The sequence below is a fragment of the Microcebus murinus genome, chromosome 6 (assembly GCF_040939455.1).
Source record: "Microcebus murinus isolate Inina chromosome 6, M.murinus_Inina_mat1.0, whole genome shotgun sequence".
Lineage (NCBI taxonomy): Eukaryota > Metazoa > Chordata > Mammalia > Primates > Cheirogaleidae > Microcebus > Microcebus murinus.
In genome coordinates this window covers 43,053,157-43,068,079 of record NC_134109.1, presented here as the reverse complement: position 1 = coordinate 43,068,079, position 14,923 = coordinate 43,053,157, and the positions used below count along the sequence as shown (strand labels likewise).

The 14,923-nt window shown below is 32.5% G+C and overlaps 1 protein-coding gene across 10 annotated transcripts in view; it reads left to right on the top strand.

The window, feature by feature from the left end:
- KTN1 (kinectin 1) overlaps positions 1–14,923 on the top strand; it is a 104,351-nt gene that overhangs the window by 62,968 nt on the left and 26,460 nt on the right. For 6 of the 10 annotated variants that reach the window (XM_012757951.2, XM_012757948.2, XM_012757945.2 and 3 more), the window contains 13 exons: positions 481–515; positions 934–1,024; positions 1,725–1,793; positions 2,410–2,447; positions 3,169–3,259; positions 3,431–3,499; positions 4,737–4,774; positions 5,428–5,518; positions 5,598–5,666; positions 6,461–6,498; positions 11,043–11,133; positions 12,929–12,997; positions 14,388–14,425. In XM_012757951.2, the coding sequence (XP_012613405.1) occupies positions 481–515; positions 934–1,024; positions 1,725–1,793; positions 2,410–2,447; positions 3,169–3,259; positions 3,431–3,499; positions 4,737–4,774; positions 5,428–5,518; positions 5,598–5,666; positions 6,461–6,498; positions 11,043–11,133; positions 12,929–12,997; positions 14,388–14,425 (827 nt within the window). The remainder of the gene's footprint in view (positions 1–480; positions 516–933; positions 1,025–1,724; positions 1,794–2,409; positions 2,448–3,168; positions 3,260–3,430; positions 3,500–4,736; positions 4,775–5,427; positions 5,519–5,597; positions 5,667–6,460; positions 6,499–11,042; positions 11,134–12,928; positions 12,998–14,387; positions 14,426–14,923) is intronic. The other 4 variants (XM_076004015.1, XM_076004013.1, XM_012757949.2 and 1 more) reach the window with 1 other exon arrangement.

Here is a 14,923-nt window from a genome sequence, read left to right as displayed (position 1 = left end):
TTCCTGATGTGCAAGGCCTTAGAGGCTTGGATTTATTATATTTGATATTTATTATATTATTATATTTGATTTATATTTGAATTAATGTAAAGGAAATGAGACATTCTCTTACCCTAAGTTAACCCTTTGCACTCGAATGTCGAGTGTGGATAATGTTGAGTGGATAATAAGAAAAAAGCAAGCGAGTGCAAAGGGTTAAGGTTTTGTAGTGATTGAAAAATTATTCATAAGATACTAATTCATTTTGCCAGACCATTGTATACTACTACTTTTTCTATATCTTTTCTGTAGATGCCTTTCAGTTTTGTGTTTTTTGAATTAAATAATTCTGTAATTATTAGCAATCTTCAAATAAGGGCCATTTTCCTAAATTTTATATCTATTTAACACTCTAGACAATTTCACAAAATTTTATTAATTAGTTTTACTTCATGCAAACCTGATAAAATTAAACTTTTTTTTTGGTGACTTTTATTTTAGCCTAATAAAGAAGTTGTGGAACAAATGGAAAAATGGTAAGAATTAAATTTCTTTTTATATTTTATGGCTCATTTTTACAAAATTTGAGGTAATAGAATTAACTGCATTAATCTAGATCCTTAAAATTCTCTTTGTATTTTGTAGTGGAAGAAAAAGTGGTGTGCTATTGAGCATTTGGGATTACATTATCGTGGGTTATTACATTTGTGGGGTTCATGTGTGGCAGTTACTTGTGTAGGCTGGCATCTAAGCATGTATTACTTGAGCACATTTTATGTTGGTAGAGAGGAAGTAAGTACCCTCAGACCGTGGAAAAAGATCCTCAAAAACTTTTCTCGAATTAAAAGTTTTTAAGAAACTATGGATAAAGGAGTTAATCTATATAAAATATTTAGAAATGATATCATTTTCCTTGAAAAATAGTTCATACTTGTGTTAAATTTGTGATTTCAGCATTCAAGAAAAAGATGAGAAGTTAAAGACTGTAGAAGAATTACTTGAAACTGGACTTATTCAAGTGGCCACTAAAGAGGAGGAACTGAATGTAAAGCATTTTATAGATTTGTTTTCCTTGTGGTTATTCAGTGAACATCAAGGGGTTTCATTGTAATTTGCATAAGGATTTTCCCCATAACTTTTAAACTTAATATTACTCACATTTTATAAGTTTATATAATGTCTTTTTTCATTAAATTTAAGATTTTTTTGAAATATAAAAATGCATAGTTTTCATTACAGCATTCACTGTCTTCACGAAATAGATACTATTGTTATAGTTTGTAATATATGCATCCCACTTGCACCCATTTCCTGATTATATCCAAATGATAACTAGCAGATGTTTTATGTTCATGAAATGGCATTGGAGGCCAGGGAAAGAGTATATTGCAGTTGTATTTTGTAGTTATCATTTGCCTTAACTAACTTGATTTAGAATAGGGTTGCTCAAAGAAGTAAGTTAAAAGATGTATTTGAATTTAGAGTGATGGCTTAATTGACAAGTGGTATGCTATCTGTTTGGAGGTTGTGCAAATATAAACAAATATTTGTGGGTGTAATTGAATTAAAATTTCATTTGGCTAGCTGTAGAATTTATAGAATTATAGACATGGAAAAAGTGGAATTCAGGGGACTTCCAGAGAGGAAAAGAAGCAGCTAAAGAAAAATGAGAAGCTAATGTATTTTAAAGCTAGATATTTTTTTAGAAAATAAAAGCATGTTGTGTTTATGTGTCTTTGAAAAAGGCAATAAGAACAGAAAATTCATCTTTGACGAAAGAAGTTCAAGACTTAAAGGCTAAGCAAAATGATCAGGTAATATATATAGTAAATTCTACAATCTTTTTTTTTATTAATAAACAGTGGACAAACCTGTTAACATAAAAACATACGAAGTCTGTTATTTTTTCCTCTTCTCCAAGATGGAGTTTGTCAATTATAGTTTTAATCTATGAATGAGTAATGACTTGAATGTCAGTAATAGAGACTGCAATTTATTGAATACTGACTGTATGCCAGCTACTACAGAGAGTACTCTAGATAGGATGTCATTGCTTCTTACTATAGTGGTAAAAAGGTTTTGAGTATACAAATATAAAGTAAGACTCTAAATAATGCTAAAAAACGGTTGCCTAAAATTAGGCAATTTCCTAGTTGTATTTCTTTTTATCTGTTTAGAATTATTAAATAATTTTAACATTTATCTAATGATTTTTCTTTTGGCCCACACTTACAAGTTGCTTTAAAGCCACTTATTTTCAAAATGCTATTTATTTTCATTATTATGACATTAAAAAATAATCTCAAAAGGATTTCTGGGCTTTTCCCATTTGGATTTTGATGTAGTGGAAAATTGATAACGTGCTTTTCTATTTCTGACCCATTTATATTTTGAGCAAATTACTAACTGGAGTACTTTTCCTGTTTCCAGGTTTCTTTTGCATCTCTAGTTGAAGAACTTAAGAAAGTGTAAGTGGTAATATTATTATAATCTGATCTTTCTTTTTTGATTCATTTTTCTCAGTGCTCATAAATCAGGTTTTATTATGCCGTTGAGACAGCTGATGCATGTTAGTTTATTAATAACTTTCACTCTAATTTTTCATTGATGGAATAAGGGACCTTTGCTGTGCTTTCCCAAATTCAATGTGATTAAAAAAATAAATTTCCATAATTGATTCCATTTATTATTTTCTTATGACATCAAATTGTTCCTTTTCTGTTTCTGCAGTAGGAACTATTAAAGAACATGTTATATTGGATAGAGAGATCAGTTACTTGTATGTATCCTCGTCTTGAGGTATCTGTAAAGTTTGATACCATAATTGTGCATAAGTTCTTTCACACCTTTCAGAGCCCTGGAGGCCAATATCATTGAGTGGAACTTGATCGTCTCCAGTATTCTTCATGGTTCAAATCTTATATCCCCTATGTACTTTTGATGCACATCACCAGCTTCTTGTGTGTATAGGCATTAGCTATCTGGTAATTGCTCGATTAATTGTCTCTTAATAGGAGCTTTATCGTTCCCCCTACCCATCCCCCCCTTGCAAAGATATGTTGCCATCTTACTTAAAATGGGAAGGAGTTGATTTGGAGAGCCTTTTCATGATTTGGTGCTATTTTTATATCTTAGTTGGTGGATCTTGGTGATTTCTATTTAAGTTAATACTGTGTTTCTTCATTTAAGGATACATGAGAAAGATGGGAAGATCAAGTCTGTGGAAGAGCTTCTGGAAGCTGAACTTCTCAAAGTTGCTAATAAGGAGAAAACTGTTCAGGTATTGGGAGAGAAAAAAACTGATTTTTTTGTTTTATTTTTTTTAGTTTTTTTTGTTGTTTTATCAACTTTAGTTAATATCACTTAATTTCATGTGTTTGTCTGTGCATTACATTTTATGTCAATTTCTGTGTTTCCATTGTCCAATCTTGTCTGTTTTGTCATTGTCAAGGGTTTGAAACAGGAAATAGAGGCTCTAAAAGAAGAAATAGGAAATGTCCAGCTTGAAAAGGCTCAACAGGTAAAAATCCCAGAGCCATATAGCATGAAAGATTTATTAGTTTATGTGTTATTTATGAGCTATTTGATTTTTCTCTTGTCACTAAGAATAATTTTTTTAGTTAGTAGTGTGCTATAAGTATATTGGGTTATGCGATTTTCATTGTTTTTTTGCCTGATTTGGGAAAGTGTTCTTGATATTTTAATGTATATATCTTTTAACATTTTTAACTGTTAACCCTTTGCACTCGGATGTTGAGTGTGGATAATGAGAAAAAAGCAAGCAAGTGCAAACAGTTAAAGGTTCTTTTCTAGAAAGTTTTCTGTATTAGTATTTCATTTTAATTTGCTAACTTAAATGAAACATAAAACACTTTGGTAAATTTTTTTAATTCCCTCTCCCCCTCTTTTTTTTTTTAAAAAAAAAACAACAAAAAACTTGCATGATCAAAATGTCTTGTTATATAATATACAGCCTCTGTAATTCTCAGCCTCTGCCTGTAGAACAAAGTATATGTTTTATTGGGAATTTCAGAGTTAGATGTGATTACTGAAAATTGAAGGATTTTGGTGAATTTAATTTGATAAGGCTTTATTGGAAAAATGGTGAGATTGTATGGAAGAAATGATTCATTCATTTAATGGATTCATTCACCAACATTTATTGTCAATGCACTAGTCAAAACACGGTGCTAGCGGTTGGAGATAATGTGTTGAATGAAACAGGTATGATGAAAAGATCATACTTCTTTAATATAGATTGAGAGTTCAGGAAAGTCTCCTCCTGAGGAACTGACATCTAAGCCAACATCTGAAGAGGCAATGAGAATAGAGTGGGGGGAAAATAGTACTATTGGACTATATGTGATTTAGAAGAAAAAAAAAGAGGTCAAAGAAGGACAGTGTAGAACTGTTGAGTAGTTGGCCTTGGAGACTGGGGTGGACAAGAGCTTTGATATGGTAGGGAGGTAGGTGGAGAGTTATTTAATATTCTGATTTTTACAACTGTAGATGTAATCACATTATTTAGACTTATTCATAGCTATCTTCCTTGTTCCCCTTTTTATATTTTTAGTTTATTACTTTTACTCTCATTGGAATCAAGAGAAGGTGAAATCAAAATACATCTCATTTTAGGATGAAAAATTCATTTAGGGTCTATAATTTGAAGTATACATATTATAAAGTCTTTTATCATAAAGCTTAATAAGGTAAATTGAAAGGATTATGATTTGCTTTTTCTGCCCTTTGTATTTCAGTTATCTATCACTTCTCAAGTTCAGGAGCTTCAGAACTTGTAAGTACCATTTCTCTCATTTTCATTTAATATCTGTTTCACAATTTAAATACAAATAGAATGAAAAATCATAGCTTCTTTTTATTTGATGTCAAGTAATACTTTAGAAAATATCACATTATCTCGAAATGCCTTAAGGTCTTAAGTTTTTCATTAGACTTTAACCTATAGGTGTTTTTGTGTGTGTGTGTGTGTGTGTAAAGTAGGTAGAATGGGAAGTCTTAGTTTTTATGATTTATAATCTGAGTATGACAAACTGAGTTGTTGCTCTTTTCCCATTTTAATAGCCATGTGAAAATGGCATATATCTCACACCTAAACCAGTTGTAATTGCTGTCTAAATTTGCTTGTATTGACTTAAAATAGGGCATAATAGAGGGTAAGATTAGAGCTACCCCAACTTACTCAATATCTAGATCTTCAGTGATAGAATAGTTTTTTTTAATCATCTTATACTTCCTAATTTGATTATGCCTCCAAAATCTTGTATGCTTTTATACTCAAAGTAATTTTGTGTTTATTTTAATCAGTTTGTACTGTGAATACTACCTAAAATATACCTTTCCAGTCTTTTTTGTTTGTTTAATATCTCTTCCAGTCTTTTTTATGGTCATGTAACATTTTCATTATAATTCTGATTAACTTATTGTCAGATTAAAAGGACAGGAGGAACAGATGAGTACCATGAAGGCTGTTTTAGAAGAGAAAGAAAAAGACTTAGCCAATTCAGGAAAATGGTTACAGGTAAGAAATTAAAAGCAAAAGTAAGAAACACCTTTTTTATACTTGAATATCAATACAATTCACACCTATTCTTTTTAAGGATCTTCAAGAAGAAAATGAATCTTTAAAAGCTCATTTTCGGGAGGTAGCACAACATAACTTGAAAGAGGTATGGTATAAACAAATTACCAATATACTTCATGAAGAATGAGAAATCTTTAATGTACTAGTAATTAAAGAGATTGATGTTTTGAGTTTCTTTGTCAGAAAACTTATATTGTAGCATTGTTAAAATGTTAACTTTTATTCCTATGAAGTTATATACTCAATGGCTTGATTTGTCAGCCTGAACCTAAAAGCATTTCCTTATCCTTTTTTTTTTTTTTTTGAGACAGAGTCTCACTTTGTTGCCCAGGCTAGAGTGAGTGCCATGGCGTTAGCCTAGCTCACAGCAACCTCAAACTCCTGGGCTCAAGCAATCCTTCTGCCTCAGCCTCCCGAGTAGCTGGGACTACAGGCATACGCCACCATGCCCGGCTAATTTTTTCTATATATATTAGTTGGCCAATTAATTTCTTTCTATTTTTAGTAGAGACAGGGTCTCGCTCTTGCTCAGGCTGGTTTTGAACTCCTGACCTTGAGCAGTCTCCCCTCCTCAGCCTCCCAGAGTGATAGGATTACAGGCGTAAGCCGCTGTGCCTGGCCTCCTTATCCTTTTTTAAATAAACTCTTAAGCTCATTCTTAACTGTCTGTTTCATTGATGTATTAATCTGTAATCCTTTAAAAATAATTATTAAAAACTGGTTAATAAAACTCATTCTGTTTTTGTTTTATAAATGGCCCATTCTTAAATTTACCACATATAACTGGGTTTTCATTTTATTGGTGGGTGATTTTATACGTATGTTGTAATATCTGGATTTTTTTTATATTAGCATTAAAAATGTAAATCTGTTTCTTAGGTATATTCTACATCACGATTTGAAGAACTCGAGGTTGTGTAAGTATACTTTAAGCCAGCATTTTTAAGAGAAACTTCTCATTGTTTTGCAGAATGTGGTTGAATAATGATGGATTTCTTCTAAATCATAAACTTTATTGTTAAGTAGGAATTATAGTCTACAGGTAAATATGCTAAGTCTCTAATATAATAAAACAGGCTTTTTAAATGCTTTCAAATGCCTAGAGTCTTTTTTCTTTCCAAACTCATTTTCTTAAATATTCTTTCTGTAAATATAGACTGGTTTTCAGTTCTGTTACAAAGTTTGCAATTATTATAAAGAGATTAAATTTATTTCAAATTGAAATCACTTTATATTTGAAAGAATAACATCTCTGAATTAAGATAATCTTAGCCATAATCTTGATGAGTATTGAATCTTTCTATAGTGATAATTTATTTATAAGGAAAATAGAATTTGTCCTATCAGTTATCTTGTGCTGAATAGGAAAAATATTTAATTAGCATAGAAGAGGTGTCAGTTTTTGTAGATGTTCATCCTAGAAAATTTTTTATTCTATAAAATCTATTCTTTTAAGGTAAATCAGTCTACAATGGTGAGGAAAGTTATCTGGACTTCATCTTTTTTGGTTTTTCCTTGATGTGATACCATCAGTCTTTATTGGGATTTGTTTTAAAGAATTGCTCCTTTGAAACCATGTCTTTGAAACTAAGATATTGAAGATACTTACTAGATCATTGTCTTTATGAAAACAAGGGTGATGACTCTATTCTTGTCACCAATATTGCTCATTTATACAAATAATTGTGTAACTGTCAAGGTGCTCATGTCTCTTCTCTCAATTGCTTATTTATAGTAGGTATATAGATAATTACGTTTCCCTTGATTTTTCTATTCTTTTTGTAAATTAATAAACATTATTTCGGTGGGGGGAGCAGCTTTAGGTTTACAGAAAAAATTGTTTCATATACTCCTCCAGTTCCCTCTATTATTATCTTGCGTTAGCTTGCTACCTTTGTTATAATTGATGAGCCAATGACAATACACTGCTATTAATTAAAGTTCATAGTTTCCATTAGGGCTCACTCCTTGTAGATTTTAAGAAATGTAGGATGACACGTATGCATCATATCATGCAGAATAGTTTTATTGCCCTAAAAATCTCTTGTGTTCTACCTATTCTTCCCTCCCTCCCTTTTTCTACTCTGTCCCTTCACCCCTGCCCCAGTCCCTGGCAACCACTGATCATCTTACTGTCCTCATAGTTTTGCCTTTTCTACAGTGTCATAGTGGAATCATACAATACATAGCCTTGTTAGATTGGCTTCTTTCACTTAGCAGTATGAATTTAAGGTTTACCCCTTGTTTTCATTCTTTAATCCCACCCTTCATGTATGCTGCTTTGTCATTTTTCATGTAGACCTATAAGCATCTGGACATTCCTTTTAGAGTAAGGTGGGATAAAAACTGTTCAACTCAACAAATACTTGAAACTTTGTTATGTGCCTTCTGACACTGAGGTTACTGAAATGGATAAGATAAGTTCCTGTCCTGAGGAAACAGATAGTTAAACAGATATTAATAGTGTTAACTGTTATGCTAGAAGTCTATTGCTTTAGGATGACAAGAGTAGTTGGGATGCACTTGGGCTAGATAGAGTAAGACTGACATCTACGTTGGGTAAGGGAGGATGAGATTAAATTATGTGTATTAGGTTATTAAGTATGAAATGTCTGATTTCCTTAAGTACTAACCTTTTGCACTCGGATCAGTAGCAGCTTGTATGTCAAGCCACACTTAACACATAGTTTCACGGGGGGAGGCAGGAGAGGGGATTTTTGTCTATTTTTCCAGTATCTTTACTTGTTTTCATTAGCATGAAAGGACAAGTAAAATGTAAATGCCGTCTCAACTGATGCCACCACCTAAGCTTATCTTTTGCATAGGCAGCAATCTTGAGTAGGAAGGTCCAAGGCACGAGTCGTTGCATCATGCATTTTTGAGCTTGCATCATCTTCCCTTGATAAAGAACCTTGCTTATATTTTTGTCTCCTAGGTTTGTTTAGGTTTCTGTTAGCATACCACAGATGTTGTCATGACACAGGGTTTAGTTGGATGACTGGTTTGCCCCCTAGCAGTCGCACGTTCTGAGTGAATTTCCCCTCCTCAGTACATGGGACACTTCAGAGACTGCGTCTGTGGAAAGGAGAGTGCGTGGTGGTGGGAAGGAAATAGTTCTCAAACCCAAGGTCGTGACCAGCTATACAAAGTTTATGGGAGGTGTTGATATAGCTGATCACTACACAAGCACATACTGTTTTATGAGGAAGACTTTAAAATGGTAGCATACATTGTTTTTCTGGGGGCTTGAGGTCAGTGTTGTAAATTCCTATATATTGTACAAAGAATGCCAAAACAGAAAAAATGAAAAACCGATAATGCATGTGAAATTTATTAGGAAACTAGTACATGATCTAGTTGGAGAATTCATAGATGGTACACTAACTTCCAGGGGTAGATTATTATCCACTAACTTACAACAATGTTTAGATGGAAAGTTCCATATAATCACACCTCACCCTAACAAAAAACACAAAGATTGTGTTGTTTGTTCAAACAGAAAAATCAAAGGAGGAAGAAGAGAGACGATTTATATTTGCGAAACATGTGAATATAAACCAGGTCTTCATGTGGGTGAATGTTTCAAAAAATATCACACCATGAAAAATTAATAGAGATTAAAATTACTCTTTTAATGTATCAATAATTTGAAATATAAAAAAATCCAAATAAATAAGTTTGTATGAAAAGAAACTCCAGTTTTTTATTCTATTGCCACGCTTTGTAAAATCTGGGGTATTTAAAAAATTAAATCCTGAGAAGAATAAAAGAATCAAGAAAAAAGCACGTGAGTGCAAAGGGCTAAGTTTGACCATTGTTATCTCTGACATTTCACCTGGACACTTCTTGTTTTTATTATGAAGGTACATCCTCATTCTTCAAACACACGTTTTGGCTTGTGACTATCTTCATATTTTTTTAAGAGCAATTTTTGTAGAACCATGGATAAGCCAAAAATTAATGTTATTTTCTAATATGAATTCTGTCATGTAACCAATGCAGTGCAGACAACTCAAAATACCAATGAAGTGTTTTGGAAGGACGTGGCTAATTGACACACAGTGTGTAGATGGTTTGAGAAGTTCCATTCTGGTGATTTTAATCTTGAAAATGAGCCAAATGGGTGACCTGAGACCAAAGTAGATAATGATGAGCTGAAAGCTGTTGTGGAAATGAATCCATCTTAACCTACTGCATGAATTAGCGGCAGGTTTGTTGTTAGTATTCCAATAATATTGGACCATTCGAAATAAATCAGCAAGGTAAAGAAGCTGGATAAATGGGTTCCGCATCAGTTAAACAAATGTCAGAAGAGAAATCATCTTGAGGCTTGCCTTTCTTTGCTGTCACAACATAAAGGTGAACCATTTCTGTGCAGTATTGTTATGTATGATGAAAAAATGGATTCTTATTGATCATCACAAGCATTTGGCACAATGGTTGGATAAAGATGAAGTGCCGAAACACAGTCCAAAACTGAATATTCATCAAAAAAAGGTAATGGTGTCTGTTTGGTAGTCCAGCACTGGCATTATCCACTACAGCTTCATGAAAGCTGGTCAACCGATTATAGCAGATTTCTACTGCAACCAGTTGGACAAAATGATGAGGGTGCTTTTACAAATAAGCAGCCAAGGTTGGTTGATAGAGACAGGCCAGTCCTCTTGCAAGACAATGTTCAACCACTCGTTACATACATAAACAATGCTGCTTAAACTGCAGCAGCTGGACTTGGAAACTCTGTCATTCACAGTATTTGCCAGACCTTGCACCAACTGACTACCACTTCTTCCAGGCTTAGGGGGTGGGGGGAGGACTTCTTGCAAGGAAAAATATTCAGTTCTCAACAAGCTGTGGAAAATGCCTTTGGTGATTTCATTGCCACTGACTCTCCTGACTTCTTTGCTGCTGGCATAAACAAGCTACCATTAAGATGGCAAAACTATGTCAATACTTTGGGCACATGCTTTGATTAATTGTACTGCTTCTTGTGTGAGATATAATAAACTACACTTTAATTCAAAATCAGACATTTCATATTTAATGACCTAATTAAAAGCATTTCTTTAGTGCAAGGGTTAGACATTGTAATTTCCAGGGTCAATAAATTATGGTTAAGATTCTTGGGAGCAAAACTCATTTCTTTTTAAGTGGTAATTTTCATAAAGACTTGATGAAATGTACTTTGCTTTTAGCCTTTTAGAGTATGTTTCTAGATAAAACCATATTTGCTTAAGAAATGTTAAGTATGAAATAAGTTGTAACAGTTTTAGGATGTATTTGACTTTGAGTAGAATGATCCTGGAAATAATCTTTCAAAACAAACATAAGTTGGTGTAATATGGGAAGAAAGAGCAGGTAGGTATTGTTTCTGCCATCTTTTTTCTTAGGAGTGATATTAGAGTCTGGTTTTCTTTTTTTATGTACATTAGTAAATATAAAGTCTTTCTAAAAATTCTAGGTTGAAAGAAAAGGAAAATGAAATGAAGAGAGTAGAAGCTATGCTAAAAGAGAGGGAGAATGATCTTTCTAGCAAAACAAAGCTGTTACAGGTGAATATGATTACTTAAAATTATTATGTGTATAGTCTTTGCATGTTTAAAAATTTTTTAACTGTTACAAAGGAAATTAGCATACAAAGTGAGTCTCTCCCACCCAGATATTTCTCAGAGATAACTATTACTAGCAATTGTTGGTATATATTTTGAGAAAGTACCCAGGCGTAAATGTAAGTATGTATGTATGTGTACATATTTGTTTTAAAAACATACTTTATTTAACTATACACTTTTGTGTTTTGCTTTCCCACCCCCCCACCAATTCACAGTGCTTTTTGGGATCTTTCCATAGAAGCACATTTCTACTTTTAACCTTTAATAGCTTTATGGTGTTATATGTTTGTATCATTGATATAACCAATCCTAGTTGATGGATACCTAGATTATTTAGGATTGTTTTTACTCTTACAAACTATACTACAGTGAATATCCTTGCACATATATTTTGAATACTTTTGCTAGTATATTTGTATTATAAATTCCCAGAAGTGTAATTCTGGGTCAAGGTTTTTTGGTTTGTTTGAAAGATATAGTTTAAGTAGAAAATCAGTATCTTTTCACCCTCATGTAGTTAGTATTTAAAGTACTTACAGAACCTTGATTTGAAGTAATAGCAAATTTGTAGAGTGCCTATATTGTCTCTGATTAGTCTTGTTCATATTTCATGCTCCAAGGGTTGGTTCTGTCACATTCCCTTTCCCTCCTAAGTAGGTTCATTTTTAACTTTGATAATAATAAATTGTTCTTCAAAAGTGTTTTTACTAATTTACACTCTTGCCAACTGAGAGCCTTTCCCCTTTCTTTCTCTCCAACCCTGACAAGGATGAAAATGTTTGATATTATACTTGAAAGATGGTAGGATTGTTTTTAATTTGTTTTCGATTGTGAGAGAAGTTAAGTATCTTTCATACATTTAAGCTATTTGTATATAAATTGTTTCCCACATTTTTTCCTTTGGATGTTTGACTTTTTCTTACTAATTTATAAGATCTTTTTTTATATAATAGTGGAAATTAGGCTTTTGTCATTATGTGAGGTGATTTATTTTCCCCAGTTTTTCTTTCACTTCCTTTGTGTTTTTTCCCTTCTTTTGAGAGTTTAAAACTTTTATATACTTAAATATAAGTATTTCTTGAGTTTTAAGTCCTGAGAAGAAAGGCATCTTTTTGTGATCACAAAAATATTTTCCCATATTTTCTTCTAATACATTTACATTTTTTGTTTAGATTTTTTATTCATATGTAATTTCAGTAAGCTGTGAGAGTAGCATTCTAACCTTTAAAAAGAGAAGGCTAGCCTCATTATTAAATAACCCATCATTACTGCAGTGGCTCTTTCCAGGGGAGCAATATCTGGAGACATTTTTGGTTGTCACAGTTGAGGGAGAGGTGCTGTTGCATCTAGTAGATGGAGGCCACGGATACTGCCGAAGGTTTTACAGTGCATGGTCCAGTCTCCACAACAAAGAAATGTCCAGCCCCAAATCATTAGAATTGAGATTGAGAAACCTTGAACTACTGATTTAGGATTGAAATGTCACTCTGTACTAAATTCTTACAGGAATATGGGTCTGTTTGTGGTTCCTATTTTGTTCCATTGAGACATGCCCACTCTTAGGCTAGTACTAAACATAATTAATTTCATAGTATGTTTTTATATAGGGCTTATTATACCCATTTAAAATTATTGCTATTTTAAAATTTTCCTAGCTTATGTGATATTTTTCAAAGTTTATATGGAATGTAAACATCTCTGTTTAGTTACTCATCTTTAATTTTTGTTTAAATAGGAGGTACAAGATGAAAACAAATTGTTTAAATCCCAAATTGAGCAGCTTAAACAACAGAACTACCAACAGGTCGGTACCATTATTGGATGTCTTGCCTTTTATGTGGTAAAAAAATTATATAACCAGTGACCGTCAGTACTTTTGTCATTTTTGCATTTTCATTGAGAATAAAGTGTGTGTTTTATTTATAAGTTTATCAAATCTCCCATAAAACAAAGCAATTGCTATGCTATATCTAAGGTAAAATAATCTACAGCTTACAAAGTATATACGAATAATGTTATTATCTGAATTCCAGCTGTGTTTTGTATTTTTGTGTTTTCTGATCCTATAGAATGCTTTTCTTAGTAGGTCAGTTAAAATCCTATAGAAGTAGGTTTAAAGATAGGTGTGTACTCTATCTCCCCTCTTCCCAAACGAAATATCAGTAATTGGAGAGAAACTATCAAATGTGTAATATTGTAAGTGATAATCTACAACTATTTAAAATAGCGTTTCAAGTTATAATTCTGGTTAGTAAAAATAAAACAATTTTTAAAAAAGATACGTTACCCAAAATATCCTTTAAATTAATTTATCAACATATGTGGATAGACTAGAAAATATTTCCAGAGACAAAAGAACTAGAGTCCTTGTGGACAGGAAGCTTATAGTAGTTTAGTTTGGAGATTGTAGTCCTTAAGGAAAAAATACCATGTGTGAAAGGGCTATGTATCTTTGTATGTTATATGTAATTAACTTTTTGTTATATGTGAGGAGATTTACTTTTCCTAATTTTTCTTTTGATTTCATTTATGATTTTTTTTAACTTTCAGAAACTTAAGGTTTTTATATAGTCAAATAAATTATACAGTATGAAAATTTAAGGTATTACCTCAGTGCTTTGCACATAGTAGGAATCTTTTTTTTTTTTTTTCGAGACAGTCTTGCTCTGTCGCCCTGGGTAGAGTGCAGTGGTGTCATTGTAGCTCACTGCAACCTCAAACTCCTGGGCTCAAGGGATCCTCCTCCCTTAGCCTCCTAAGTTGCTGGGGCTACAGGCATGTGCCATGACACCCCACTCATTTTTCTATTTTTAGTAGACATGGGGTCTTGCTCTTGCTGGTCTGGAACTCCTGAGCTCAAGTAGTTCTCACTATTCGGCATCCCACAGTGGTAGGATTATAGGCATGAGCCATTGGGGCTAGGCCCATAGTAGGACCTTGATAAATCCCTGCTAAATGAAGAGTTTAGGTAATGACAATGAAGATTGGATTTAGCGTTCAGTATATTTTATAAATTTTTACATGTTTTTATTAAAATCATTTGTTTTTAATAAAATCAAAGTGACTGACATATGGTATATATGGTATTTTTACCTTTGGTAATGTCTTAATTTATATCTGAGAAGAACTTTAATTTCTTTAAAGTTTCTTTCTAGAAAGCTTTGTTTTGAAATAACATTTAACTCTTTTAATAGGCATCTTCTTTTTCCCCTCATGAAGAATTATTAAAAGTGTAAGTACTGATTCACTGTTTGGGAAGTGGTAACTATTTTTATGTGCTAAATAGTTCTCAGATAAGCAATTTAATATAATTGCAAATGATCACCTAATTTTTGTGGTTCTATTTGAATATCTTAAACTGCAGGTCAGTAGAGCTTAGCTGTGCTTTTGGCTGACTAATGCACCTTTTTATAGTATTTGAATTTCTTTGAATATTTTGTTGAGAGATGTTTGGTTTCCAGGCATTCAGAAAACATCAAATCAAACTACATTTTGAAGGCTTACTAAATTAAATGGTCCCCAATTATCTCAGTTGTCCTACTGAGTCTTTCTTCTGGATATTATTGTGGAATTGAATGATGTAAATTTTGATTTAACTTCTGCATTTTTGAGAAAAACTTGTGATCTTTATGGTTGTCTCTTTTAAGGAAATCTCTTTTTACTAAAACATTTTTCTTTATAGCGTGTAATTTTCTCTAAGATGCTTCATTTAAGATTATTTCAGATAGCA